Source organism: Peromyscus leucopus, chromosome 1, assembly GCF_004664715.2.
Source record: "Peromyscus leucopus breed LL Stock chromosome 1, UCI_PerLeu_2.1, whole genome shotgun sequence".
NCBI classification, from domain to species: domain Eukaryota; kingdom Metazoa; phylum Chordata; class Mammalia; order Rodentia; family Cricetidae; genus Peromyscus; species Peromyscus leucopus.
In genome coordinates this window covers 165,817,813-165,841,495 of record NC_051063.1, presented here as the reverse complement: position 1 = coordinate 165,841,495, position 23,683 = coordinate 165,817,813, and the positions used below count along the sequence as shown (strand labels likewise).

At 54.1% G+C, this 23,683-nt stretch overlaps 3 protein-coding genes, 1 long non-coding RNA gene and 4 other non-coding genes across 22 annotated transcripts; 2 read left to right on the top strand and 6 right to left on the bottom strand.

The window, feature by feature from the left end:
• Positions 1 to 450: 450 nt before the first annotated feature.
• On the top strand, positions 451 to 1,555 carry LOC114684324 (formyl peptide receptor-related sequence 1-like). The gene has a single exon (XM_028858827.2). It carries the CDS (start codon positions 451 to 453, stop codon positions 1,480 to 1,482), a length of 1,032 nt encoding a protein of 343 aa, XP_028714660.2. The 3' UTR covers positions 1,483 to 1,555.
• A 5,057-nt stretch (positions 1,556 to 6,612) lies between these two features.
• Positions 6,613 to 7,079, bottom strand: LOC114684361. The gene is made up of 3 exons (XR_005090198.1): positions 6,970 to 7,079; positions 6,833 to 6,892; positions 6,613 to 6,715 (listed from the first exon to the last, which is right to left on the bottom strand). It is a non-coding gene; the product is annotated as an uncharacterized LOC114684361 (long non-coding RNA).
• Positions 7,080 to 8,076: 997 nt separating this feature from the next.
• Acp4 (acid phosphatase 4) lies at positions 8,077 to 16,050 on the top strand. 3 transcript variants are annotated; one of them, XM_037200190.1, is made up of 11 exons: positions 8,077 to 8,431; positions 10,303 to 10,987; positions 11,065 to 11,169; positions 11,247 to 11,333; positions 12,081 to 12,227; positions 12,760 to 12,858; positions 12,945 to 13,040; positions 13,695 to 13,827; positions 13,911 to 13,993; positions 14,311 to 14,438; positions 14,522 to 15,713. In XM_037200190.1, the coding sequence occupies exons 2-11, from the start codon at positions 10,877 to 10,879 to the stop codon at positions 14,889 to 14,891; spliced, it is 1,359 nt and encodes a 452-aa protein (XP_037056085.1). In that variant the 5' UTR covers positions 8,077 to 8,431; positions 10,303 to 10,876; the 3' UTR covers positions 14,892 to 15,713. The 3 variants fall into 3 exon arrangements, with proteins under 3 accessions (XP_037056085.1, XP_037056087.1, XP_037056079.1); XM_037200192.1 differs by lacking the exon at positions 10,303 to 10,987 and having other exon boundaries at positions 8,305 to 8,431; positions 14,522 to 14,700; positions 15,621 to 16,050; XM_037200184.1 differs by lacking the exon at positions 8,077 to 8,431 and having other exon boundaries at positions 10,574 to 10,987; positions 14,522 to 14,700; positions 15,621 to 16,050.
• Positions 15,748 to 21,472, bottom strand: C1H19orf48 (chromosome 1 C19orf48 homolog). 13 transcript variants are annotated; one of them, XM_037200232.1, is made up of 8 exons: positions 20,846 to 20,937; positions 20,372 to 20,504; positions 20,082 to 20,241; positions 19,852 to 19,895; positions 18,421 to 18,478; positions 18,027 to 18,063; positions 17,719 to 17,749; positions 15,751 to 17,458 (listed from the first exon to the last, which is right to left on the bottom strand). In XM_037200232.1, exon 8 carries the CDS (start codon positions 17,397 to 17,399, stop codon positions 16,545 to 16,547), a length of 855 nt encoding a protein of 284 aa, XP_037056127.1. In that variant the 5' UTR covers positions 17,400 to 17,458; positions 17,719 to 17,749; positions 18,027 to 18,063; positions 18,421 to 18,478; positions 19,852 to 19,895; positions 20,082 to 20,241; positions 20,372 to 20,504; positions 20,846 to 20,937; the 3' UTR covers positions 15,751 to 16,544. The 13 variants fall into 13 exon arrangements, with proteins under 13 accessions (XP_037056157.1, XP_037056166.1, XP_037056167.1 ...); XM_037200250.1 differs by having other exon boundaries at positions 20,171 to 20,241; XM_037200262.1 differs by lacking the exons at positions 20,372 to 20,504; positions 20,846 to 20,937 and adding an exon at positions 21,414 to 21,459 and having other exon boundaries at positions 15,748 to 17,458.
• Positions 17,530 to 17,621, bottom strand: LOC114684373. Its single transcript, XR_003733294.1, has one exon. It is a non-coding gene; the product is annotated as a small nucleolar RNA SNORD88 (small nucleolar RNA).
• Positions 17,826 to 17,916, bottom strand: LOC114684371. The gene has a single exon (XR_003733292.1). It is a non-coding gene; the product is annotated as a small nucleolar RNA SNORD88 (small nucleolar RNA).
• LOC114684370 lies at positions 18,144 to 18,234 on the bottom strand. The gene has a single exon (XR_003733291.1). It is a non-coding gene; the product is annotated as a small nucleolar RNA SNORD88 (small nucleolar RNA).
• Positions 19,960 to 20,051, bottom strand: LOC114684372. Its single transcript, XR_003733293.1, has one exon. It is a non-coding gene; the product is annotated as a small nucleolar RNA SNORD88 (small nucleolar RNA).
• Positions 21,473 to 23,683: the final 2,211 nt, after the last annotated feature.

The following is a 23,683-nucleotide window of genomic DNA, read 5'->3' as shown; positions in this document are numbered from 1 at the left end:
TTGAAGTGTCTGTGTTCTTCAGAATGGAGGGAGGTGGTAGGGATGAAGCGGAGGGCTGGAGAGCGAGGGTCAGACAGGAGGGGGTCATAGGTGAGAAGGGGAAGGCCGGGTAGGATATTCCCTTCTTAGACTCACTTAGAGCACGGGGGAGACATAGAAGGCAAAGGGCAGTGGAGGGTGCAGACGTCAGCCCTGCTTATCAGGACAGACTCGGGGGCATTGGAGAGGAGGACGAGGGCTGAGCTGGTCAGGGTGGTGGAGGCATGATTTGTCAAGAGGGGAGACTGGTGACAGGTCACAGGAACAAAGAGAGAATGGCACCAGGGTTCTGGGGGCGCTGGGACTGGCCCTGAGGCACAGATCCGGGGGCTTGGGACAATGGGGCGGGGTTATGTGTGTGCTCTGATGTGGAGGCTTTGTCTCTCTCTCTCTCTCTCTCTCTCCAGCTCCATGCAGCCCGTGGAGGACGACCCTGCGGAGATGCAGCAGCCAGCTCCTCTGGGGACTCTGTACCTGCCCTGGGCGATTCTCTTTCTCCTCTACTCTCTGGTGACAATTGTCTCTTACCTCCTGGACATGGCCAGCCACAGCCTGCTGGCCCAGCCTAGAGGATCCCTCCATCCTGCCCCTCTGTCTGCAGCCTGGGTTGGCTACCAGCTCATAGCTGACATCGTCTTCCTGGGGCTCCTGCCTCTCGGCCTCACCTGGACCCACAGCTGCTGGCCCCTGGGCCTCACCTTTTGCCACCTGGATCCAGGTCTGGCCTTCTTGGCTTTCAGTACCAGCGGCCGGCTGCTGACTCATGTGGCTGCTGACCACTGTACCTCCTTGCTCCAACCATCCTGGGCACTGGGTCATTGTGTAGTCCGCCAAATAGTTATCTGTGCTGGTGGGTTCTGGATCCTTCTGCTGGGCCTGGCTGGGAGAGCCTTGGGAACTCGGAGGGATGGGAATGGCTGGAGTGACCCTTGCAACAGGACAATGGCCCTGGAATCCCCCAGGCATGGCCAGGACCCCTTGGCCTGGAGCCCTGTGCTTGATCAGCTGGTGTTTGGGTTTGGGGTGCCACTGGGGGTACTGAGTGTCTTCCACAGTGTGGTGCGGGGGCAGCTCCAGCTGGCCAGGGTCTCCGGGCGGCCTCCGTTGCTAAGTCTGCCGGGAGCCACTGCAGCCATGCTGTTCATCTGTTGGTTCCCCTTCCACCTTCTGATGCTGCTCAAGTTCCTGGGTATGTGGGGGCCCAGGCTGCAGCTGGGGGATGTGTGGGGGTTGCTAAGGCCTCTGGGGCTCACTCTGCTGGCATCAACTTGCTTCCTCAACCCACTGCTGTATGTATGTGGGGACAAGGAAATCCAGAGACGACTAGGCCAGGCCCTGAGGTTCCATCGACAGGAAGGAGAGGAAGAGGAGGAAGAGGAAGAGGAGGCGGCAGAGGAACCTGGGCACTGGGGGTGGAGGCTGAGAGGCTCTGGGGCAGCCTGAGGGAGCAGGGCACAGTCTGGGGTGGGGGGGCTTCTGTCTTCTGAAAATGGAGGTCGGGCTGAAATAAGGGCACAGGAAGTGGGGTGGGGAGGAGAGAGAGACTTAGAAAAGAGGGACAGAGACCCAGAGGAAGAAAGAGATTGTGCATAGAGCACACAGGTAGAGGGAGCAGTTGGTCCTGTTGGAGTCACACAGAATGTGGCAGACAGAGGTCCTGACAGGGAGCAGGGGTGACAGACAGGGCAAGTGTACAGGGTACAGACAGAACCTAGGAGGCTCCAGTGGTGTGTGTAAACAGAACTGTGTGAGGAAGAACGGGGTGGGGAGGCAGGCAGGCAGCCTGGGAGAGGAGACAGGTGTGAGGCAGTCAGCTGTCCTGGCCTGGACACGAACACAGGAACAGAGTCCTGGTCACCAGCCACCCCTGCTGGCCCAGAACTGAGCAGTTCCTGAGGCCCAAAACCCAGTACTGGTGCTGGGACAGTCCCGCACATAAATCTGGATGTTTGCCCCACGACATGGTTTGGAGAGAGACCCGCCAGCTCCGGACCTCTGGAGGAGCGGCTTTCTGGCCAAGTGTCTTTCTTCTGGGATTTTGAAATCCCAAGTCCCTTTTAACTACACTTCCCCTTTGGGAATGGAACCCAAGGCTTTGAGCATGCTAGGAAGAGCCCTGCCACTGTGACAGAGCTCAACCTTTCTAGGCAGGGGCTCGACCAATGAGCCATGCTCCAGCTCACGAGAGGATTCTAAAAGTGCTCTCCTTCCATGCCACCTCTCAACCCCAAAGCTGAGCTCCACCTACCTCTAGTTTTTTAGTTTTTTTTTTTTTTTTTTCGAGACAGGGTCTCATTCCATAGCTCAGGCTGGCCTCAAACACATGGTGATCCTTCTGCCTCAGGCCCCCTTCCAGTGCTGGGATGACCAGCCTACCCACCACCACCACCACCACCACATCTGGCTGTCCTGAGCCTCTGACACTGTCAGATGTACATGGAAGGGAAAGGAGCCTTCACCAGAGTCTGGCTGAGTCTCCAGTTAGAGTCAAGAATTCCAGCACCATCCATATCTGCAGGCCAGCACGCTAGCTCAGCGGGTAAAGAAAGCCGTTCACTACCAAGCCTGACAGCCTGCGTCAATACCCGGGCCCCACACAGGGGAGGGAAACGTCCCCTGCAAGCCCTTCTTTGACCTCCAGGCAAGGGCTGTGGCACACGCGCCACCTTCCTCCCATCCCAAACCAAACGACAGACGCACAAACCCCAGAACAAAAACCTGTTTATTCTGATGGCTGCCTACAAAACACCAGCGTTCCTTCCCCACAGAGCTGTTTTCAATACCAAGGTTAAAATAGCAGCGAACTCTTGCGCAAGTCTGAAGCGTCTGTGGCCATGCTTTTTTCAAAGCTGTAAACTGCAAACTTTAAAGAATTTTAAAGGCAATTTTCTGGAGAATCTCACAAACAAAACTATAAACTTTGGGTGCAGATTGAAGCATGCCCTAGCTCCCCTGTGGACTATGGTTTTTATTTTGAGAGCTGTAATCTTTTCTGATGAGCCCCGGAAAGCATCTTGTGATTTTGCAAGAAAAGAGAAAAAATAAGTTCCTCTGAACAAAGTAATGTCAGAAACTTCCAAAAAATAACAGAGTCGAATATGTGACCAGAGTCCAGACACTTGAGGGTGATGCTGTCTTAAGAAGTACAGCTCTCTCCTAGGCATTTCTCTAGATCAGAATCTTTTCTTGGGGCTGGAGAGATGGATCAGAAGTTAAGAGCATAGGCTGCTTTTCCAAATGATGTGGCAACTCACAACCACCTGTAAATTAAGGCCTAGGCGGGAGTCTGGTGCCCCCTTCTCTCTCCATGGTTGTTGACTGAGCTCATGTGCACAGATACACAGTCAAAAACAGTATTTTAAAAATCGTATTTCTGTATATGTTTATGATGGGTGTGCATTCATGTCAGACTATAGGTCTGCATGTGACATGACGTGTGTGTTTGAGGTCAGAAAGCAACCTGAGGATGCTGATCCCCACCTTCCACCTTAGTTGAGACAGGGTCTGTGGTGGTCTGAATGAGAATGGCCCCCATAGGCTCATAGATTTGAATGCTTAGTCACCAGGGAGGAGGAAGAGGAGGAGGAGGAGGAGGAGGAGGCATGGCCTTGTTGGAGGAAGTGTATCACTTGGGGTGGGCTTTGAGGTTTCAAAGCCCACACAGGCCCGGTGTGTCTCTCTGCCTGCTGCGTCTTTGTCTGTGGATCAGGACGTGAGCTCTCAGCTGCTTCTCCAGCACCAGGCCTGCCTGCCCACCACTCCACTCCCCGCCATGATGAGCGCGGACCAACCCTGGGAAGCTGTAAGCCAGCCCCCAATTAAATGGCTTTTTTAGGATTGTCTCAGTTGTGGTGTCTTGTCACAGCAATGGAACAGTAACTTAGACAGCTGTCTTTGTGTTGTTTGTCACCGTGTATCCAGAGGAGCTGCCCTTCCGGTCCCAGGGGTTTTCTTGTGTGTGCCTTCCATCTTGGCACAGAAGTGCCGGGATTCCAGCCTCAAGCTTCCACACATGTGGGTTTGGGATGTCAGACCAAGGTCCTCATTTTACCTAGCAAGTACTTTGAACCCACTGAGCCGTGTCCTCAGGCCTAAACTGTTTTCTTTTAGAGACTCACTTTTAACATTGTCTGTGTGTGAGTGTTCTGTCTGCATTATGTCTTGTGCATCACATGTGTGCTCTGCCCACAGAGGCATCAGTCCTCTGAAACTGGAGTCAGAGAAGATTTAGAGCTGCCATGTGTTTGCTGGGAATCCAACCCAGGCCGTTTGCTCTTAACCACTGAGCAATCTCTTCAGCCCTAAACTCTTAATTCCAACTCTGTTTCATCCTGACTCACAGTTCTGGAGAGATGACTCAGTGGTTAGGAGCACCTGCTGCTTTTGCAGAGGACCTGAGTTAGGAGTTTGTTTCCCAACTCATGTCTGGCAGTTTGCAGCCTATTACTCCAGCTCCAGGGGATCTGACACCCTCTTCTGGCCTCCATGGACACCCCCCACATATGTGCACATTTACACACACACACACACACACCACATACATGTAATTGAAAAATAAAAGCCAAGGGTGGTGGCTCACCCCTTTATCCCAGTAGGGACAGGCAGATCTCTGTTATTTTGAGGCCATTCTAGTCTTATATACTGAGTTCCAGCTAACCTGACTCAAATAATTGATTAATTAAATTATAATCTTTAAAGCACATAATGCAATCCTGACACTTAGTAAATATTTACTTTTAAAAATAAAATTAAAATAGTGATGATAATAATAATAATAGTAATGGAGTTCCATCTTTGTCTGAGTAGAGGTCTCTGGAAGACTCGCAGGCAGCAGAGCTACCTCTGGGAAGCACTCAGCTTCCTCTCGATAATGAGCAGCCTCAGAACCCCAACTGCCCATTCATAGCACCCTGGGGAGCTTTCAGAGCAGAATCAATGCTCCACCCCACCCCAAGCTCAGTGGTGGGAATTGACAAAGCCCTCAGTGGGTCCCCACAGCGCCGGCCCGAGACATATCCATCTCCACTGGACTGCGGTTGAGAAAATGCCAAGTTGATAGCTCCCTGAGGACACAGAAACCTCATAAACGATCAAGCCCTGGGGGAAGGAGGGATGAGGAGGACGCAAAGGTTGCCAATGTGGCTGAAGACACATTGGCAGCCAAGCAAGCCCACCGGGGGAGTGAGGAGAAGAGGTTAGGCAGGAAGGAATGCTTGTAATGGAGGACTTGCAAAGGGCACCACAGCTGTTGGGGCACAGCAGGTGGAAAGCCATGGCGTGGAAAGCCATGGCGTGGAAAGCCATGCGTGGAACTGCTCAACCACTTTTGAGTCACGGGGCTAAGGATATAGCGGAGCGGCCAGGTGGGGGCCCTGTGAGCAGGGAGGTGCACGGGGGTCTTGGGTTGGAGGGAGGCCACTCTACAGACAGGAGGAGGTGAAGGCTTGGGAAGTGTTTGGGAGAGAGCCCAGGGAGGCCCAGCATGCGCTGCAAATTCAAACCCATTGGCCAATTAGAAGCTGGGAAGATAGTCCGACACCGCCATCACGCGGCTATTTCTGATTCTGCATCCAAAGAGTCATTGTAGTTGAGGTCAGAGGGTGCTGTTACAGGCTCTAGTCAACAGAGGGCGCGATTGCCAGTTCAGCTTGGTCTCAAGCCACTAAAATTGCACAGTTCTGAGCTAAACAGATACACAAATCTGTTTGTGATTTGAAATTTCTAGTCCTTATCCTGAAGACCCAGCATATACCCTGTTCAGAAGCCACTGCCTCGGATACTGGGTGGAAATAAACAGGTGTGTTCCTCAGAGCATTCACTTGGGGAGATTGGAGAAGGTGACAGGAAGGTGATTGAGTGTGGACTAACTGAGTCCCTATTTGGCGTTCTGGACGCTTCTATAAGAAAGGGTTGATTGCATGTGATAGCCATTGAATAGGAGTTTGCTAAGAAAAGAAAAAAGGAGAAGCGTCGGCATCCCTCAAGATAACTAAGAGAGGAATCATGACCACCCAGACGCTGGACACAGTCACGAGGTCTGCTCACACACACCTTTGAGCTCCAGCTATCCTTAGTGTGGCCTTCTGTTAAACAGACTTTCACTTTTACCTGGCAGGAGTGCTCAGAGAGAAGTTATAAGCCTTAAGTCCTGAACAAGCTGTTTGATGCCAGAGGGTAAATGGGACCGTGGGAGTTCTCCTCTGTGCTCTGACACTCATGGCTGAAATGCCCTTCAGATACCTATGGCCCTTAAAGACTCCTACTCATTCCTCAAAACCCAGGTCAGACATCAGACCCTGATTCTCCAACTAGAGAGCACACGGGTCATTGTCACTCCGGCCTCAGTTTCCAGAATTTCTCCCTCAGACCCAGGGGTCCAAGCTCCAGCCCTATCCCTTCAGACCCAGGGGTCCAAGCTCCAGCCTCCTCCCTCAGACTCAGAGGTCCAGGGCCCAAGCCTCCTCCCTCAGATCTAGGGGGCCAGGTCTCTACTTTTCTTCTTCCCACTGAGAATTTGGCTGATCGTGGGGGCAGGGTTGTGCCGAGTAGGGCTTAGGGAGAAGGCAGCCTTGGTCTGATGCTGTTACATTTATTAGATCTTAGAGGCCAGAGCGATGGTAGAACAGGCAGAGGCCAGGCTGGAGGACTGGGGAGCCATGCCTTCTCATTGCTGAGCCTAGAGCAGAGACAGAAGCGTGATGGAGACACATGGCAACTCGACACGGAAAAGGCTACACGGCCAAATGAAGAGAGACACGAGACGCAGACTCTCCTGCATCTGTCTCCCCCTCACCTTGTTGAAGAAGTAGATGGAGGCTAGGATGGTGAACACGGCCATGGCCAAGGTCACATTCTAGGGGAGGAGGTCAGGAGTCAGCTCCCTCCCCTCCCTGTGCCCACCCCTGCCCCAGCCCCTTCACCTGTCCTCACTTCCTGCAAGTTCATGGCCATGGGTCCTAGCCACACAGCGGCTTGACCTCCCTCCCCCAGGCCTCTGAGTCAGCCAGGAAGATGCCTCAAGAATGGGAGGGGGTTGTCGGGGAGACCAGAATGGTGACCATGGTGACCAGGAAAGGGCATTTTGGGTAGAAGAGACATTCACACTGGGGATTGGGAAGAGGGAGATGTGGGTGTGGAATGTCACACATGGTACCTAAATCCAGCATCAAGACCTATGAGATTAGAGAGTTCAGAACTGGATCTCCACACTCACTGAGTTCCGTTTTCTTCCCTGGAGTGTGCTGGGAGCCACGGGAGAATTGTGAGCAGGGGAGGAACAGACTGGGTCTGGTGTCTTGAGGCAGGAGATTGCCCCAGGTCTAGCAGCCCAGGCAAAACGGCATCCTCATGTCTGCCAGACGCAATGGTGGGGACGACAGTCAGGAGTTACACTAGAACTTGGTCCCCAGTTTGTGAGGATGGCAGGAGCATCATGATAGTGTGAAGCATGGCGGCGGTGGCGGATGCTGACATCTGGACCACGGGGACAGCAAGGCACTTGGACTCTGACCACCCAATGCTCTTCTTAGGTTCCTAACTCTTTTGTCCTCTAGACCTTTATAATGACTCTCCAGGCTATTAGGGGTACAGAGGAGAGGGCAGATAAACACGTGTGTGCTCAACTGCCTTCACCTTCACAAATTGCTACCAGTTGTTCCCATGGGTGTGAGCCATGGGAGGGGCCCAGGCTTTTGCAGTGATGCCCCAGCCTCGACACTGAGGAGGGAAGTACAAGGTAGGAAGCCTCCTGGAGGGATGCCTGTGTGGGCTTGAATCCCAGCTCTGATGTCTGTCCGTGGGATGACCTTGGGTGAGTCACTTAAAGATGTCTGAGCCATTTTCTGTTTGTAACACAAAGAAATATATCCCTTGGTAAGGGGGTGAGGGGGTGCTCAGTGGGCCAAGTGCGTATCCCATGAGCATGACGACCTGGGTTTGATTCCCTGGCACTCCTGTCAAAAGCCAGGCATGGCACATGTGCCTGTCACCTTAGCACTGGGCGGGGGGTGGGGGTGGTGGGGGTGGAGACAGGACGATCTCTGGGGCTTGCTCGCCCAATCAGTGAGCTCCAGGTTCAGTGAGAGCCATCAGAATAGGTGAAAAGAAATTAAGGAGACATTTGACTCGACCGCTGGCCTCTCCACACACAGAGGAGAACTTGTGTGTGTGGTGAGGGGTTTCTCTAGTCCAGGCTGGGAAGAAGGGTCAAGAGGCTCACAAAACTCAAGACATTTTCCAGACTCACAAGTTACACGAGCAGTAGGTCGTTGCTGGAGAGAAGACACTCTCAAGTGGAGCTGCCTGCAAGGTGCCAGAAGACGCCAGTGAGACAACTTTGTACCCCCCGCTGTGGGACTCTCTGGTCCTGAAGCTGCTTTTGAGTCACAATCCTGTGAGTGACCCCAATACACTACCTGGTTCACCATGCGGGACTCGGGTGATTTCTTGGGTCTGCTGTTGCTCTTTCTGTCTGGACTGGAGTTCAAAGTCACCTTCAGCTACAGAGTGCATAGAGAGTTAGTTCAAGGGTAGCCTGAGGTACATGAGACCCTGTTGCTAAGTGAACAAGCCAATAAAAAAATAAAAGAAGGGTTGTCAAGATAGTTCAGTTCTCAGAGTCCACACGGTAGGAGGACAGACCTGACAAGTTCTCCTCCGACCTTGGCATGTGAGCTGTGGCATGTGGGAGCCCCACCCCACAAGTGTGATACATTTTCAGTGAACACAAAGAATAAACACACACACACACACACAAAGCGGGGGCCACCAGGTTACAGAATCCAGTCACGTGACAGCTGAAGGGGGTGGCGTGTGACTGGCTTTGAAAATGGAGTCCTGGAAAACAGCTCCAAGAGGCGGGAAAGGCAGGGGATGGCGTTCTCCTTCATAGCTGCTGCTGGATGCATGGCCTGAGGACAACCTGATTTCCAGCGAGTCACACAAACTGTGGACCTGGAACCTCCAGGGCAGCTGGGGATCAGAGTCCTCAGCTGCTGCCTGGCTGGTGGTCAATCGCTGTAGGCACAGGGAGTGAGCACCCCAGGAGGCCGAGTACGATGACATTTCTGGGGACAGAACTTGGTCACCACTCCGCATTGTTCCTATGGGTCTGTGTCACTTACGGCTGTCTTTTGTTTTGCTTTGGGATTAACTTGCTACATGGACCAGGCTGGCCTTGAACTCACAGAGATCCACCTGTCTCCTGAGTGCTGAGAATAAAGACATGTAGCACTGTGCCTGGCTGGGATTAACACAATTTTGGGAGCCATGGTAGCACATGCCTGTTTTCTGAGCATTGGGGAAGCTGAAGTTGTAGTGTTGTGAGCCAGCCCAGGGCACAGGGTGAGTTCAAGGCTAGCCTGGGCAATGTAGTACAATTCTGTCTACAACATTAAAAAGGGAGGGGGGTAAGGTGTTGTGGATAAAGATGTAGCTCAGAGACACAGCATTTGCTCAGCAGGTGTTCAAATGATAGTAGACTGCTTTTTGGCTGCTTTCCTGAGAACCAGGGTTCAGTTATGGTGGCTCACAAACATCTGTAACTCCAGTTCCAGAGGACCTAACGCCCTCTTCTGGCCTCTGTGAGCACTGCATGCACATACATACAAGCACATAAAATAAAAATAAATAAAATCATGGCCTGATGTAGTGATGCACGCCTTTAATCTCAGCACTTGAGAGGCAGAGATCTGTAAGTTTGGGGCCAGCATGGTCTATGTAGTGAGTTTTATGACAGTCAGAACTACATAGTGAGACCCTGTCTCAAACCACAACCTCAAAACAAACAAACAAACAAACAAACAAACTCAAAAATTAAACAGCTGACTCCCTCTATACTAAGCCTCCCCAGTTCCTGACCCATAAACCCCATGAGCAATGCAATAACAACGGCCTTAGGATATTAAGCTTGGGGCTGGGGAGGTGGCTCACTGGCCTCACAAGCATGAGGTACTGAGTTCGGTTCCCCAGTACCCATGTTAAAGATCCTGGCATAGTGGCATGGAACTGTAATCCCAGGGCTTTTGAGGTTGAGACAGGAGGATTACTGGAGCTTGGTCTAGCTTGAATCAGCAAGCTCCAGGTTAAGTGAGAGACCCTATCTAAAAAGATAAGGCGAAGAGTGAGAAAGACACCTGCCATCTGGCCTCCACACACACATGCACTCCTGCACACACGTGAACACACACATAAATTGCTAAGTTTTAGGGTCATTTGTTAAGTGGTCATAAACACAACTTCTTAACGGTTCCTTTCTGCAAACAGGTTCTCTAGTGCTTAATGCTCTTTGCCCCATCTGGTCTGTTTTGTGAGATGAAGGCACGCAGAAGTTCCAGTAACTTGATAGTATCCCACAGCTTGTAATGGTGAGAGATTTGAACCTAGTCTGTCTACTCCTGGCTTGGGAATTTGGCTCCAGGGCTCTGTTGGTGTGGGAGAAAGTGAAATCTTCAAGCAGTCCAAGGGGGCCTCATAGAGTCCTGACATTTTCAAAAAGGAACAGAAAACTTGGGGAAGCAGGGGTGGTGGTGGGGGGGGTGGGGTTCCCTGTAGCTACCTCTCAGCTTTGCCACTTCCTAGATGTTTCCTCAGGCAAGTCAGTGGTCCTGTTGTGCCTCAGTTTCCCCATCAGCATAGCAGGGATGCTGGTGGCTACATGGACACCTCCTGGGGGGTCTGTGGAGATGAACTGGGTTAACCCCAGACCTCCCCAGCCTGGGGCAGTGCTGTGGAGCGTGCTGGGGCTTGCGCTGCTTGCAGGGGGCTGAGCCGGAGGCTAATGAGCAGGTGAGGCCTCAGCGCAGACGGAGGCTGAGCTCAGCGTCTGCTCTCTGTGGAAATGGCCGAGCCTGGCTCTCAGGGCCACACTGCCGGACCCTTGCTGCTGCTGCTGCTGCTGCTGCTCCCACCCCAGGCCCTGCTAGAGGGGCCCCTGCTATTTGTGGCTCTGGTGCGCAGCCTCCCACCCCACCTGACCCACTCTCTACCTCCTAGACCAGCCCTGACCTGGTTCTCCAACATCCCCAGGTGTTCCGCCATGGCGACCGGGCCCCACTGGCCTCCTACCCCACAGATCCACACAAGGAAGCTGCCTCCACCTTGTGGCCCCGAGGCCTGGGCCAGCTGACCAAGGTGAGGAGGGAGAGGGGGTGAGGAAGAGGGCTGGGGGACAGGTGATGAGGGTCTGCTGAGGCTGCCTCTGTCCCCAGGAGGGGATCCGCCAGCAGCTGGAGCTGGGCCGATTTCTGAGGAGGCGTTATAAGGCCTTCCTGAGCCCGGAGTACAGGCGTGAAGAGGTACTTTGCTGCTGACCTCTAACCCCAGTGTCCCCTTTGGCCGTCACCTCTTGTCTTTGGTCTCTATCAACTTGATCTGCATTCCCATGGGCTTTTGAGTTAGTAAGGAATCCACACTGACCTCTGAAACTATGACAGTCTGACCACTGACTGGACCTCAACCTTTGTCTTGATTCCCAACTACTCCATCCTGACCTTCCGACCTTTGAACTTGATTCGGTCTTTGGTCCCTGCTTTGCCTTCCTATGTTTCCTGGGGTGGGGTTTCTTGGGAGGGTTCTGGATCTCCACATGCTGGGCAAGCCCTCATCACTGAGCAGCACCCCCAGAAGCTTCAACTTCCAACCTGGGACCTCTGCTTTCATCATGGCTGCCCTCCCTTTTCTGTCTGCTGACATCCTTAGGCTGAGTCCTCCTGGCCCTGATCCTGATTCCTCTGAGAATCGCGTACTGAACTTTAGCTCCATGTTTTCAGTTCCCACCTTCTACATCTTGACCTCTTACCTCCTTGATCTGACCTTCCTTTAACTCCTCAGTAGACCCCTGCAGTCCAACACCTCACCCCTGACCTCTGACCCCCATCCCAACTTCCAAAGTTGGAAGGCCAGACACTTGAACTCACCTTGAGTTTTAACCCTCAATGCCTGACCTTTAACCTAACCTACCCCAAACTGAATCTGCAGCTTTTGATTTGGGACACTGCTGAGCCTTGGCCCGCCCACCCCTCTGCTGTCCTCACCCACCCCAGGTGTACATCCGCAGCACAGACTTTGACCGGACACTGGAGAGTGCACAGGCCAACCTGGCTGGGCTGTTCCCCGAAGCTGCCCCTGGGAGTCCTGAGGCCGACTGGAAGCCCATCCCCGTGCACACAGTGCCTGTGTCGGAGGACAAGGTCAGGGGCTGGATCTGATGGGAGACACAAAGGGTCTGGAGTTCAAAGTCATTCTGGGAACCTTAGCGAGACTTTTTCAAAATGAAAAGTTAACAAGACAACTTGGGATGTAGGCCAGTGGTAAACCCCGCCCCCCCCCACCTTAGAATCCCCCAGGGAGGGACTGGGAGTGTGGCTCAGTGGTGAAGCATTAGAGTCTCCCAGTGAGGAGCTGGAGCTGTGGTTTAGAGGTCTAGCTTGTCCAAGGTCCTGGGTTCCATAACCAGCACCACACATACACAAAAGGGATGGAAGCAAAGCATGCCACTGAGCTGGAGAGGGGCAGAGGCAGCTCCCAGCCAGGTGGACACACTTCTGGGCTTCCAAGATTGTCCCTGGTGGAACTGTCCAGAGGGGTAAGCTGTCACCCCCGCCCAGCTTAGCTGCGTACAGGGGACAGTGGGAGAGGGACAAGGCCAGAGACCCCGGCCCCATGGCCAATCGTGAGCCCCCAGACTTGCGGCTGTCTCCCCTGAGCCTCAGTCTCTCTCAGTTGCTGAGGTTCCCCATGCGCAGCTGCCCCCGATACCATGAGCTGCTGCGGGAGTCCACAGAGGCCGCTGACTACCAGGAGGCCGTGAAGGGCTGGACGGTGAGTGCTGTGGGGGTGGGGGGGTGGGGGTGTGCCATGCAAGGACTGGTCAGGGCTCAGCCAGCCAGCCCTGCATCCCCACGCAGGGCTTCCTGACCCGCCTGGGCAACTTCACCGGGCTGTCGCTGGTTGGAGAGCCACTCCGCAGAGCGTGGAAAGTTCTGGACACACTAATCTGTCAGGTGAGTCTTCTCCTCACCTTTCCCAGCCGGGCATTTCAAACCAGCACTTGGCCTAGCTGTTTATTAGGGCAAGCGATTTAGCCTGTGTACCCTGGTCTCCCCATCTGCACGGTGGGGCTGGTGACAGGCTGGTGGACGGTGACACCCCCTTTCCTGGTACCATTTCATTGGATCTTTCTAGAATCCCAAATGTCAGATTCCAAGGCATCTCTGGTCCCCAAGGGCTTGGTAAGGATTGTGGTCTGGTATTGCTCTGGCCCACACTGTGGTGAGCTGATCTGAGGGTTTGAATGAGGGTCAGGGTCTGGAGGGCTGGCTGTCAGCAAAGTGCTTGCCGTACAAGCCCGAGGAGTCTGGACAGCCAACACTTGCATGAAAAAGCTGGATGCAGCAGCTCACTCCTGGTGCTGAGGAGACCTTGACGGGAGGAACCCTGGGGCTCAGTGCTAGCCAGTTTGGCCTATTTGGTGAGTTCCAGGCCAGTGAGACTCTCAAACTAGGTGGTGGGCCAGGCCTGAGGAACACCTGCAGGTAACCTCTAACCTATACATGCACATGCATGCGTGCACAGGCACACACTGTACACATGCACACACGAAACAAATGGGGGGTGACTGAGGACTCCCTCTCGAGGTCCTCTCCTTCTCTCCCCAGCGTGCCCATGGTCTCACCCTTCCATCCTGGGCCTCCCCAGACGTCCTGAGGACTCTGTCACAGATTTCAGCTCTGGATATCAGGGCACATGTGGGCCCACCCCGGGCAGCAGAAAAGGCCCAGCTGACAGGGGGTGAGGTGTAAGGCCTATGGGGGTGGGGGAGCTGTTCTTCAGGTGGGGAGGGGGTATATAAGCACTCTGTTCCTGTCCCTCAGGGATTCTGCTGGATGCCATCCTCAGCAATTTCTCCCGGGCCCAGAGCCTGGGGCTGCCCCTCAAGATGGTCATGTACTCAGCTGTGAGTCCTTGGGAAGGACAGGGATTGGCTGCTACGTGGGTGGCAGTGGTGGTTAAGACCATGTCATCTAAGCCCACAGCCTGGGGTCACCCCTATCTCCTACAGTACCTATGGGAAACACAGTAATGAAGGGGGAGGGGCCTGAGGGGCTCTAGTCCCCCTGCAAGAACTGTTAAATAGAACTGCCAGGAACAACTAACATGTCTGGACAATCACAGAGTGTCCATGGTGTGCATGGGAGTGGCCTGGAGGTATTTCTAAGGGTGCTAGAAGCCTTCTGGGGTCCTAACTCACCTCCCCCAATGGATTCTCTGCAGCACGACAGCACCCTGCTGGCCCTCCAGGGGGCCCTGGGCCTCTACGATGGGAACACCCCACCTTACGCTGCCTGCATGGCCTTTGAGTTCCGGGGAAGCTCCAGGGAACCCGAGGAGGAAGATGGAGAGTGAGGATGGGTGATGGCTTGGCACTGGGTGGGATGGGCTCTTAGGAGGGAATGGGCCGTACCACTGTCCTCTCCACCACCAGGAATGTCACCATCTCTCTCATCTACCGAAATGACACCTCCAGCCCACCCCTGCCACTGAAGGTTCCCGGGTGCCCAGCCCCCTGTCCGCTTGGGCGCTTCCAGCAGCTGACTGCTCCAGCCAGGCCTCCAGCTCATGGGGCCCCCTGCCACGGTTCCTATGAGTCTACCAGCCCCCCAGGTGACAGCCCTCCGCGCAGGGGTGGGAGCGGGGTGTTCCCAAGGCCTGGGATTCACAACCCCCATGTTCTTCCTGCAGCCACGGTGCCCCTTCTGGCCGGAGCTGTGGCTGTGCTGGCTGTGCTGAGCCTGGGGCTCGGCCTACTGGCCTGGAGGCCCAGCTGCCTGAGGGCCCTGGGAGGGGCTGTATGAGGGGGAAGGCATAAACACAAAAGCACCCCCTCAGCTGACACTGGATCCCAACACGTGTGCTCACCTGCTGCTCTGACTTGTCACTTACTGTGCTCGCGCGTGTGGGAATGAAGGCTGGGTGGGCCCCAGACACTGTGCATGTCTCTACAGTCAGGTGCCATACATACAGGTGGCAGGCAATAAGCACGTGTGCAGGTGAGAGCCTATAGGACTGAACTGTCCTTAAGGAACTCTACTCCCAGTAATTACAGATGGAGACGGGGGTCTCCCAGGGTACTGGCTAAGGTAACCAGTCTTCTAGAAGCCCCACCCTCACCACTATCCTAAGTTCTCCCTGAAGTGGGGAAGCTCCTGACGGATGTGGTGATGAGCCTGCACCCAGGACGGCCACTGCAGGACCCCACCCCCTACTGACCAGCAACCAGCCACTGGCATCCCCTGGAGCCCCACCCATTGTCTCCTGTACTCATCACTCCCCAGAGCCCCCAGCCCCACTGGGAAGTCAACAGGTGTTCTGTCTTGAGGCGGCCAGGCTCCTATCTGGGGGAGGTACAAGACCAAAGATCCTGAGGAAGCTATGGAGCACACCTTGGGACCCCAGGACAGCCTGAGCTAAAGGGTCTGGTTCACAAGAAGCAAAATACACTCAAACCCAACGCAGGCTGCAGGGTAGGGGCTAAGGCCGGCCAGTGGCTGTGACTGGCCCACCAGCCCACCTTTCCTCACCAGACCGCTGGAGCATCCTCTGGAAACAGGCCAGAGTTGGGCAAGTGCACCTGTGCCTCACCTGCCCTGGACCCAGCTCGTCATCCCGAGTCTACCCACGCCGGGACCAAGTCAAACAGCACACCCAGCCGAGGGCGATGAACCAGCCATTTAATAGGAACCCACGGAGGAGGCAGAAGCTGCAGGGCTGCCCGCCTCGCCCCTCCACTAAATCCAGATCTACATTGGCCAGGGGACATGTGTGCAGCCAGGGACACCAGACCCAGCTGGAAGGTGCTTCAAAAGGGAAGGACATGGCCAAAAGAAAACAGGGACAGGGTTCCCAGAGCAAAGTCCTTACAAAAGGGGGCTCTCCTCTCCCCAAAACCAAAGTGTCACATAAGCTCAAAATAAAATATAAAGTAAAAATGCTGCATTAGAAAAGTTTACAATGTTAAGCCTTTAAAATAGGGAGCCTGGCCCTAAAGTGTCAACCCCCAGTAAAAGTACATGAAGTGTGGCCTACACCTAAAATACTATGTTAAGTGTTGCATTGAAAAAGTAAAAAATTCAAGATGGCCTGTATGTAGTGCTTTGGGGCCCAGGTGGAGGCAGAGGGGCGGGGACCCTGATGTGGCCACCCACCTCAGCATGGCCTTACGCTCCAACTCAAGGGGTTTAACTCCAGGGCCACAAGCACCCTAGACTCACAGCAAATGGCCGGCCACCTGTGGCTCACTTCCCACATGGACTGCGTGGCCGGGGACATGCACACCTCTCTTTGGGGGGGTCCACTGAACTTGGCACTAAATGCTGGAGGGACACAAATGTGGGAAAGGGGCTTGCCAAGCTCTTTCCTAGTGGCCTAGGTTGCAGGCAGCCTCTGTGCAATTCACCTCCCCACCTTCAACCCCGGGGTACGAGTGTGCTCTCAAAGCCAGTCCAGGTCTAGTCGTGCCGCACAGGGGGCTCTTCCCCACAGGCCTGGTCGGAGTAGGGGGGAGGGGGGGGCTGCTCCTCAGCCAGCCCATAGCTGGGCTGGCCACGACTGCGCTTGGCTTCTTTGATGTACAGTTCCAGGAGCACCTTGGTGGGCTGCCTGTCTACTTGCTCCCGGGGCACGCCGTGGCTGAGCAGCCAGCCCAGGAGGTCCTTTCGAGTTGGGTTGGGCCCCAGCATGAGCTTGGTGCGGCCTGGCTGGCTCTGGCGCCAGAGCAGACCCACGTCAGCAATGGTCTGGATCTCCATCACAGCCTCTAGTACTGTCATGCCGCGCACCAGCAGGCTGACCAGCGAGAGCCGCAGCTCGGAGGGTGCTGCTGTGAGCAGGCGCCGCTGCAGGCCCTGAGTGAAGGCCACATCCTCTGGGGCCAGGTCCACAGGCCCCTCTGGGTCAAGGTAGATCCACTCGATCATACCCAGCTCACGAACCAGTTGGATACCTTCCTCCATGGTGGTCCAAGGCCTGAAGGGCAGCTGCGTGGCCTCAAAATGCAGGGAGGATTCCCAGCGCTGGCGCCAGGCCTGCAGCAGCCAGCTCAGCAGTGTCTGGCAGCCACCCCCCCGCAGGGCCTTGCAGCGGTAGTTAAAGATGGCATCGTGGGTGAGGTCACCCAGCAGCCCCAGCTCCCCGGAATTCAGGGACAGGGCCGGGCCTCCCTGGTCATACACCCGCAGGATCCAGGTGACCATGAGCTCGTTGGGGTTCTGCTTGAAACGCCGTGAGATAGCCAACAGCTCCGTGTATGTGTAGTAGCGGTCCCCCCGGCCTATCTGGGTGGGTACCAGCACTCTCTCCGCCATGGCCCTACAGCCTCAAGGCAAGGACAGCAAGAGGGCTGGAAGCGATGCTGCTGCAGGGGCTGCAAAAAGGCAAAGGCATGCTAGCAGGTGACAAAGGGCCACGCCCCCATCTGGCATCCCCCTCCAACGGAAATCCCTCAGAAGCCTGGAGTCAAAGGTCCCGGGGTCACGCAACACGCCATCAGGGTGGTCAGAGGCCAGTGCTGGACATCATGGGGAGTAGTAGACAGGATGCCTCCTGACCACCTCGTCCAGCTTCTTTACCCATCCCCATGTCTGCACACCCTACCCCTACCCCAGACAGCCCCTCTGGTCTTACCTGGAGGAAGCAGGCTGTCCGCAGGAACCACCTGTAGGCAGGAAGGCAAGGGGAAAGAAGTTGGTAAGGAAGACCATGATACCCCACTCACCCCCTCCTTGTAGCCAGGACCCCTCAGACCCCAGGGTGTCAAAGGTCCCTGGGGGGCACCGTGTCCTCAGGGTGGTCAGAGCCCAGTGCTGGACATCACGGGGGTCCCTCAGCACAGACACTGACAGGATTTCTTACAGTACAAGCAGAGTCTAACTGAGCAGTAAGTACTAGCAGTATTAAGACCCCACCCACCCCCAGGCAACCCTTCTGCTTACCCGGAGGGAAGTCTGGCTGTCTGAAGGAACTGTCTGTCTGTCGGCAGGAGGAAGAGGGGAAGTAGCTGGTGAGACGCACGAAGAGCACAACTTCTCCGTCTACTCCCTTTGCAGCCAGGACCCCTCAGACCCCAGGGTGTCAAAGGTCCCTGGGGGGCACCATGTCCTCAGGGTGGTCAGAGCCCAGTGCTGGACATCACGGGGGTCCCGGTAATATCAACACTCTCCCTCTCTTAGGTCCCAAGGGGGATAGTGTAGCACAGTGCTCAGACAGTCAGGCAAGAGAATGACTGACACTTGGTTTCTGAAAGCAGTCCTCCCTCGTGACACCCCCAACATGCCTCTACCCCAAAGAGGATCACAGACGCACACTCCCGCACCCCATCTTACTCACGTAGTTCTGTATGTAACCCAGGCTGGACGTGAACTCAGGATCCTCCTGCCTCGGCCACCTGGAATGCCGGGAGTATAAGCAGGTGCCACAGTTACCTCTCACTGTCCACCCTGACCCTGCACGCTGCCTTCCATGTGCTCTGCTGCCAACAGACTGAGGCTGCTTTGTCCTTGGGGGGAATGTGTGGCACATGAGGCAGTCCTGGGCTCACAGCTCAGTTCTAGGCCCGTTTGGAATTCCCAGGACATAGTGAACATGTACCTCAACGGCTTCTGCCCTTCCTCCAGGCCTGTTTACCCCAAAGCAACTCTTCGACCTGCCTGAGCTGGAGGCCAGCAACACTGTTCCACACTGCACTTGGGGAAGCGACGACTTTGCCAGAGGAGGAGACCTGCCTATTGCTTGGGTCCTGCTGGGATTTGCTGAACTCATTTTCCTCAAATACTGTGGCCTTCTCCTCCACCCAACAGGGAGGGTCTTGTTATGTAGCCCACGTTGGCCTTGAACTTATCCTGCTCTGCTCTGCTTCAAGTTCTCACACAAGTGCTCAATTATTTAGCAACCATAAGCCTCAATTTTGCGCAGACATAAGCGGTCCAAAGATGTAGCCACACAATTAAGAATGAAAAATTCAGGCCCAGAAACTCCCATTTCAGGTGCTTATCAGCCCTATATGGTTGTGGGGTGGACAATGGGCACATTTCTGACTTAGTGGAGTGGAGCATGGACACAGGCTACAGGACCAGGTCTCCCTAGCCACCTGCCAGTATTTTCTCCTTTTCAGTTCTCCTATCTTTGCCTATCGAGACTCTATGCGTCATTCAGTGATATGCAGGACACCTCGTTACTAGCCCAAGCCCAGTATGGTCAGATAGAAAACACAGCCATTGTTCTCCCTGTCCCCAACACCCAAAAAACAAGGAGAAATTCTCCTAGAGCTGAGAACTTGTTCTTTTACAGATAACACACATTCCTGTCTTCTGATAAACATTGCTATTTTAATAATGACTCCTATGTAAATTCAAGGTTTTTTTTTTTGAAAAGTATCATTTTTATGTACAAATGATTTAAGGATTCTCAAAAGCACACTGTATTCAGCCCCAAATCCAGTGGTCAGATTTTGTTCCTTCTACTGAGTTTGAAAACCAGGTCCCTTCTGCACCTTACCCAGCCCTTACTCCTGGAAGGCAGGAAACACTGCCACCCCCGCTTGATGTGCGTCTGCTCTGTCTAGCACCCAGATTTAAGTGAGACGGCTCACTGGCCAGTATGGAGTTATGAGCAGCAGGGCTGACTGGTCTCGTAAGTGAGAATTTTAATATGTAACATTCCCATAATTACTGGTCCATTAAACTCCAAATTATAGAAAGTCACCCTAGAGGAAGGTATTCTATTTTAGGTGTAGAGAGATCAAAAAGTAAAGGTTCTCACCACGATGAGATGATGGTGGGCGGCTACTTGGCTTCGAGATACACCTGTAACACAGGAAGGACTCGGTGAGGGTGTATGCATGGGGACAGCTGCAGAACATCAAAACCAGAGCCCCTCAGACCCCCAGGGGTCAAAGGTCCTGGAGGGGCACTGTGTCCTCAAGGATGATCGGAGCCCAGTGCTAAACATCATGGGAGCCTCAGACCTTCTGCAATGTGAAGGCCACTTGCCTGCAGGGATGGTGGCCAAGCTATAAACACAAAATCCACTAGATGCCCCGACTCGCCCAGTGACAGGTCCACAGAGATTCCCTATGTACCCGCGGCATGAAGACGACTCTGCTGCTCCCCTGTCTTGGCTGTCTCTGCTAGTAACCTTGAAAAATAAAACCTGTGAAGACACAAGTCCCTCTGAAGAACCTGATGGGAGGAACCAAGGGGTTGTTCTATGGAGAAAAACCAAATAAAACCGACAAAAAACCCAAACCCAAAGATACAAGTGATATGGACAAGGACCGTACTCAGCCAGATTTGAACCACCGGTGAAAGGCATCCGGGAGATGGCTTCGCAATGAACACAAAGAGAACAGCAGGATCCCAGGAGGAAAGTCTAATCAAGTGTGATAATGGCACGGACCAGTGGGCAGAAAAAGGCTGTTTTAGAGGGGAACGTGTGGTTAAAATATTTTGGGTGAAATATGTAATTTAATTCCTTTCTTTTTTTTCCCCCCCGAGACAGGGTTTCTCTGTGTAGTTTTGGTGCCTCTCCTGGATCTCGCTCTGTAGACCAGGCTGGCCTCGAACTCACAGAGATCCGCCTGCCTCTGCCTCCCGAGTGATGAGATTAAAGGCGTGCGCCACCGCCTCCCGGCTGTAATTTACTTTGAAAATTCCAGCAGCTGGGATGACATGCTTGTCGCGCCAGGCCCAACACTGTATCAGTATTCTTGCAGGTGGAAAAAAGGCCTGACTTCCTTTCTCCTGTCTACTCCTACCTGCTGCTCCGAAGCAATGCAGTCCTCCACGTGCACTCACTTCCGCCTTGGTAACTCCGTATCTTGTATCTGCCCCTACACCCCATCCTCCTCCAGCCCTCAAGTGTTCTAGGTTGCACAAAAATGTCAAAATCCCACACGGGAGGAGGGGCAGTGGCAGAGATTTCCTACGGAGAGAACCTGCAGGTAGCACGGGGCTGTCACCGGGAGGAAAATCCTATGTCACACACACCCCCTCCCTGTCACCTAAAAACGGGTAAGATGGCGGACAAGACCCGCGACGTGAGCAGCAGAAATGGCGTAGCCCGGCTCAGGCACAGACAAAGGAAGGCCCGTCCCGGCATCCACAGCTCCACACACCTGGCGGAAGGCATCATCCCCGAAAGTGCCCGCATCCGCTCTTTCAGGGGACACCCCGGTTCCACCCCCGGCGAGCCCGCGGCCCCAAGCAGCGCCCTTGAACCCGTCCACGCGACAGGCACACCCACGAGCAGGCCACCGATACCTCCGGACACGCGCTCCCTAGGGCGCACGGCGGCACCACAGCCCGGACGGCGCCGAGACCAACCTCGAGGAACCGCGCCGCACACAGACCCGACCCAGCACGCTCTCCTCAAGCGCGCGCCAGCGCCGCGAGTCCCATTTTATAGCGCGCGCCGCCTGCCAGTCCCGCCCACCGCGTCCGCCAGGCCCCGCCCCCGGCGTCCCTCAGGCTCCGCCCCGAGGCAGCCTACACTGGAGCCTTTGCTGGGAACCACGCTTTGACGGTAGAAGAAAGAATAAGCGTCCGTTGCCGCTAGAATATTCTTGATCAGAACATAAGATCTGTTGTCTCCGAAGAGAACTAAAAGGATAAAGAGCATATCTGGACAGCTCTTCCGTCACTCTTGTCAGGCAGTTCTTGAAGCAGCCTCCAGGAGGAGGCGGGACGAGAAAGGCCCCCGAGGGGTAGGCGGGGTCAGAACCGGAAACCATGGACTTGCCAGCGCGGCTGGGGAGCAAGTGCCTGCAGCAGAGGTTGGGTTACGCTTAAAGGGCCCACCCAACAGAGGTCGCCGCCGCAGCGCGGGAGGCGGGACCAAGCCCAGGCTCACAGGGAAGCCCGGCGTGGTGCAGTTAGAGGCGAATGTGATCTGTGATGGGCAGGGTCCTAGCAGAGACGCTAGGGCGGAATGGCGGGGACTCCCTGTGCCTGAGGGAGGGTGGCTTGCATCTGGACCGCTGGGTCTGAGGGAGGAGGACTGGGACCTGGACCGCGGTCTAGGGGAGGAGGGCTGGGGTGTGGACCCCTGGATCTGAGGGAGGAGGTGGGGGTCTGGACCCATACATAGGTCTTAGGGAGAAAGGTCAGGGCTCTGAATTATTGGTTGGGCTGGAGTGTCTCAAGCACAAAATTAATAGAGTATTTGTTTTTGTTTTTAAAAAGTCTGTACCTCATACCATTTCACAAGTTCACACAGCACACAATTGGGCATGGATTTTTTTTTTTTTAACTCTACGAACATACACATTGGGTAACGATTTTTCTTTCTCCTGTTCTTCTTCTTCAATTTGCTCTCCAAATAGTCTTTCCATATCAGTGCCTATGGAGCTGTTACATTCTTTAATCCATAGCTGCAATCCTTCATGAGACCCGAGTGTCCTTTGTTCAGCTGACCTCTGCTCTATTAGGGCTCTTCTTTCCATTGAGGAGATTGGTCCTGGAACCTAATGTTCTGAAGGAAAGGAGAAGGAGTTGATTCCTCTCTTAGGTATGTGAATGAGTTTCCATTATGGCTGCTGGCTCACACGAGAGGAAAGGCAATATTCTCAACAAGGCTGGTAGTGGTGCCTTTCTGTGTGTTCTCAGGGCCTTACCTTCCTCCCTCACTTGTCTTCCTGATCTCTGTGGAACCTACAAAGTCCTTCTCTGCCCAGGACCTTTGGCATGTACCATTCTCTCTGCATTTCAAGCAACTCCAATCCACATGGCTCCCTTGTTGGGGAATATTTGTTTACACTGTGAAGATGTATCTTTGCCAAGGTGTCTTCTGATTGAGTTAATAAAGATCTGAGTGGCCAATAGCTAGGCAGGAAGAGGTTAGGCGGGACATCCAGAGACAGATGACTCTGGGAAGAAGAAAGGCAGAGTTGCCAGCCAGACACAGAGAGGAAATGGGAGGCTCAAGAGAGGTAAAGCCATGCGGCAGATTAAAAAATATGGGTTAATTTAAGTTATAAGAGCTAGTTGAGACAAGCCTAAGCTAAAGGCCAATCTTTTATCATTAATAATAAGTCTCCATGTCATTTGGGAGCTGGCTGGCAGGACAGAGAAAGACTCACTACACTCCCTCCTTCTCCAGTCACCTTTGTTCATCTGTCATCTTGGCAGAGAATCCTCAGATTACCTCCACTCCAGATAATCTGCTTGCGTGTAGGGATTATGGGCTGTATAAATGGAGAAAGCTGAGTACCAGTGTTCGTGTCCCTGTGCTTCCTGACTGCAGATGCTGTGTGACTAGCTGCCTCCTCAAGCTCCTGCCTCCTTGACCCCCTACCCCCAGGTGATGGACTGTACTTTTAACTGTGAACCTTTTTCCTTAAGTTGCTTTTACCAGGGTGTTTTAATCATAGCAACAGAAAAATAAATAAGACACCTCCTCTCTTTCCTCATAGCATGGATTCCCTCACATCTCATCTAGTTCCTTATGGGCACAGGCTTTGTATTCCTCTGCACAGGATTGGGGCTGTGTTTATTGATCATTCTTACAGACCTGGTGTAAGGCATATAGCTGTAGCTCATCTTTAAAAATGGACACATTTGCTGGGGGTGTGGCTCAGTTGGTAGAGTACCTGCCT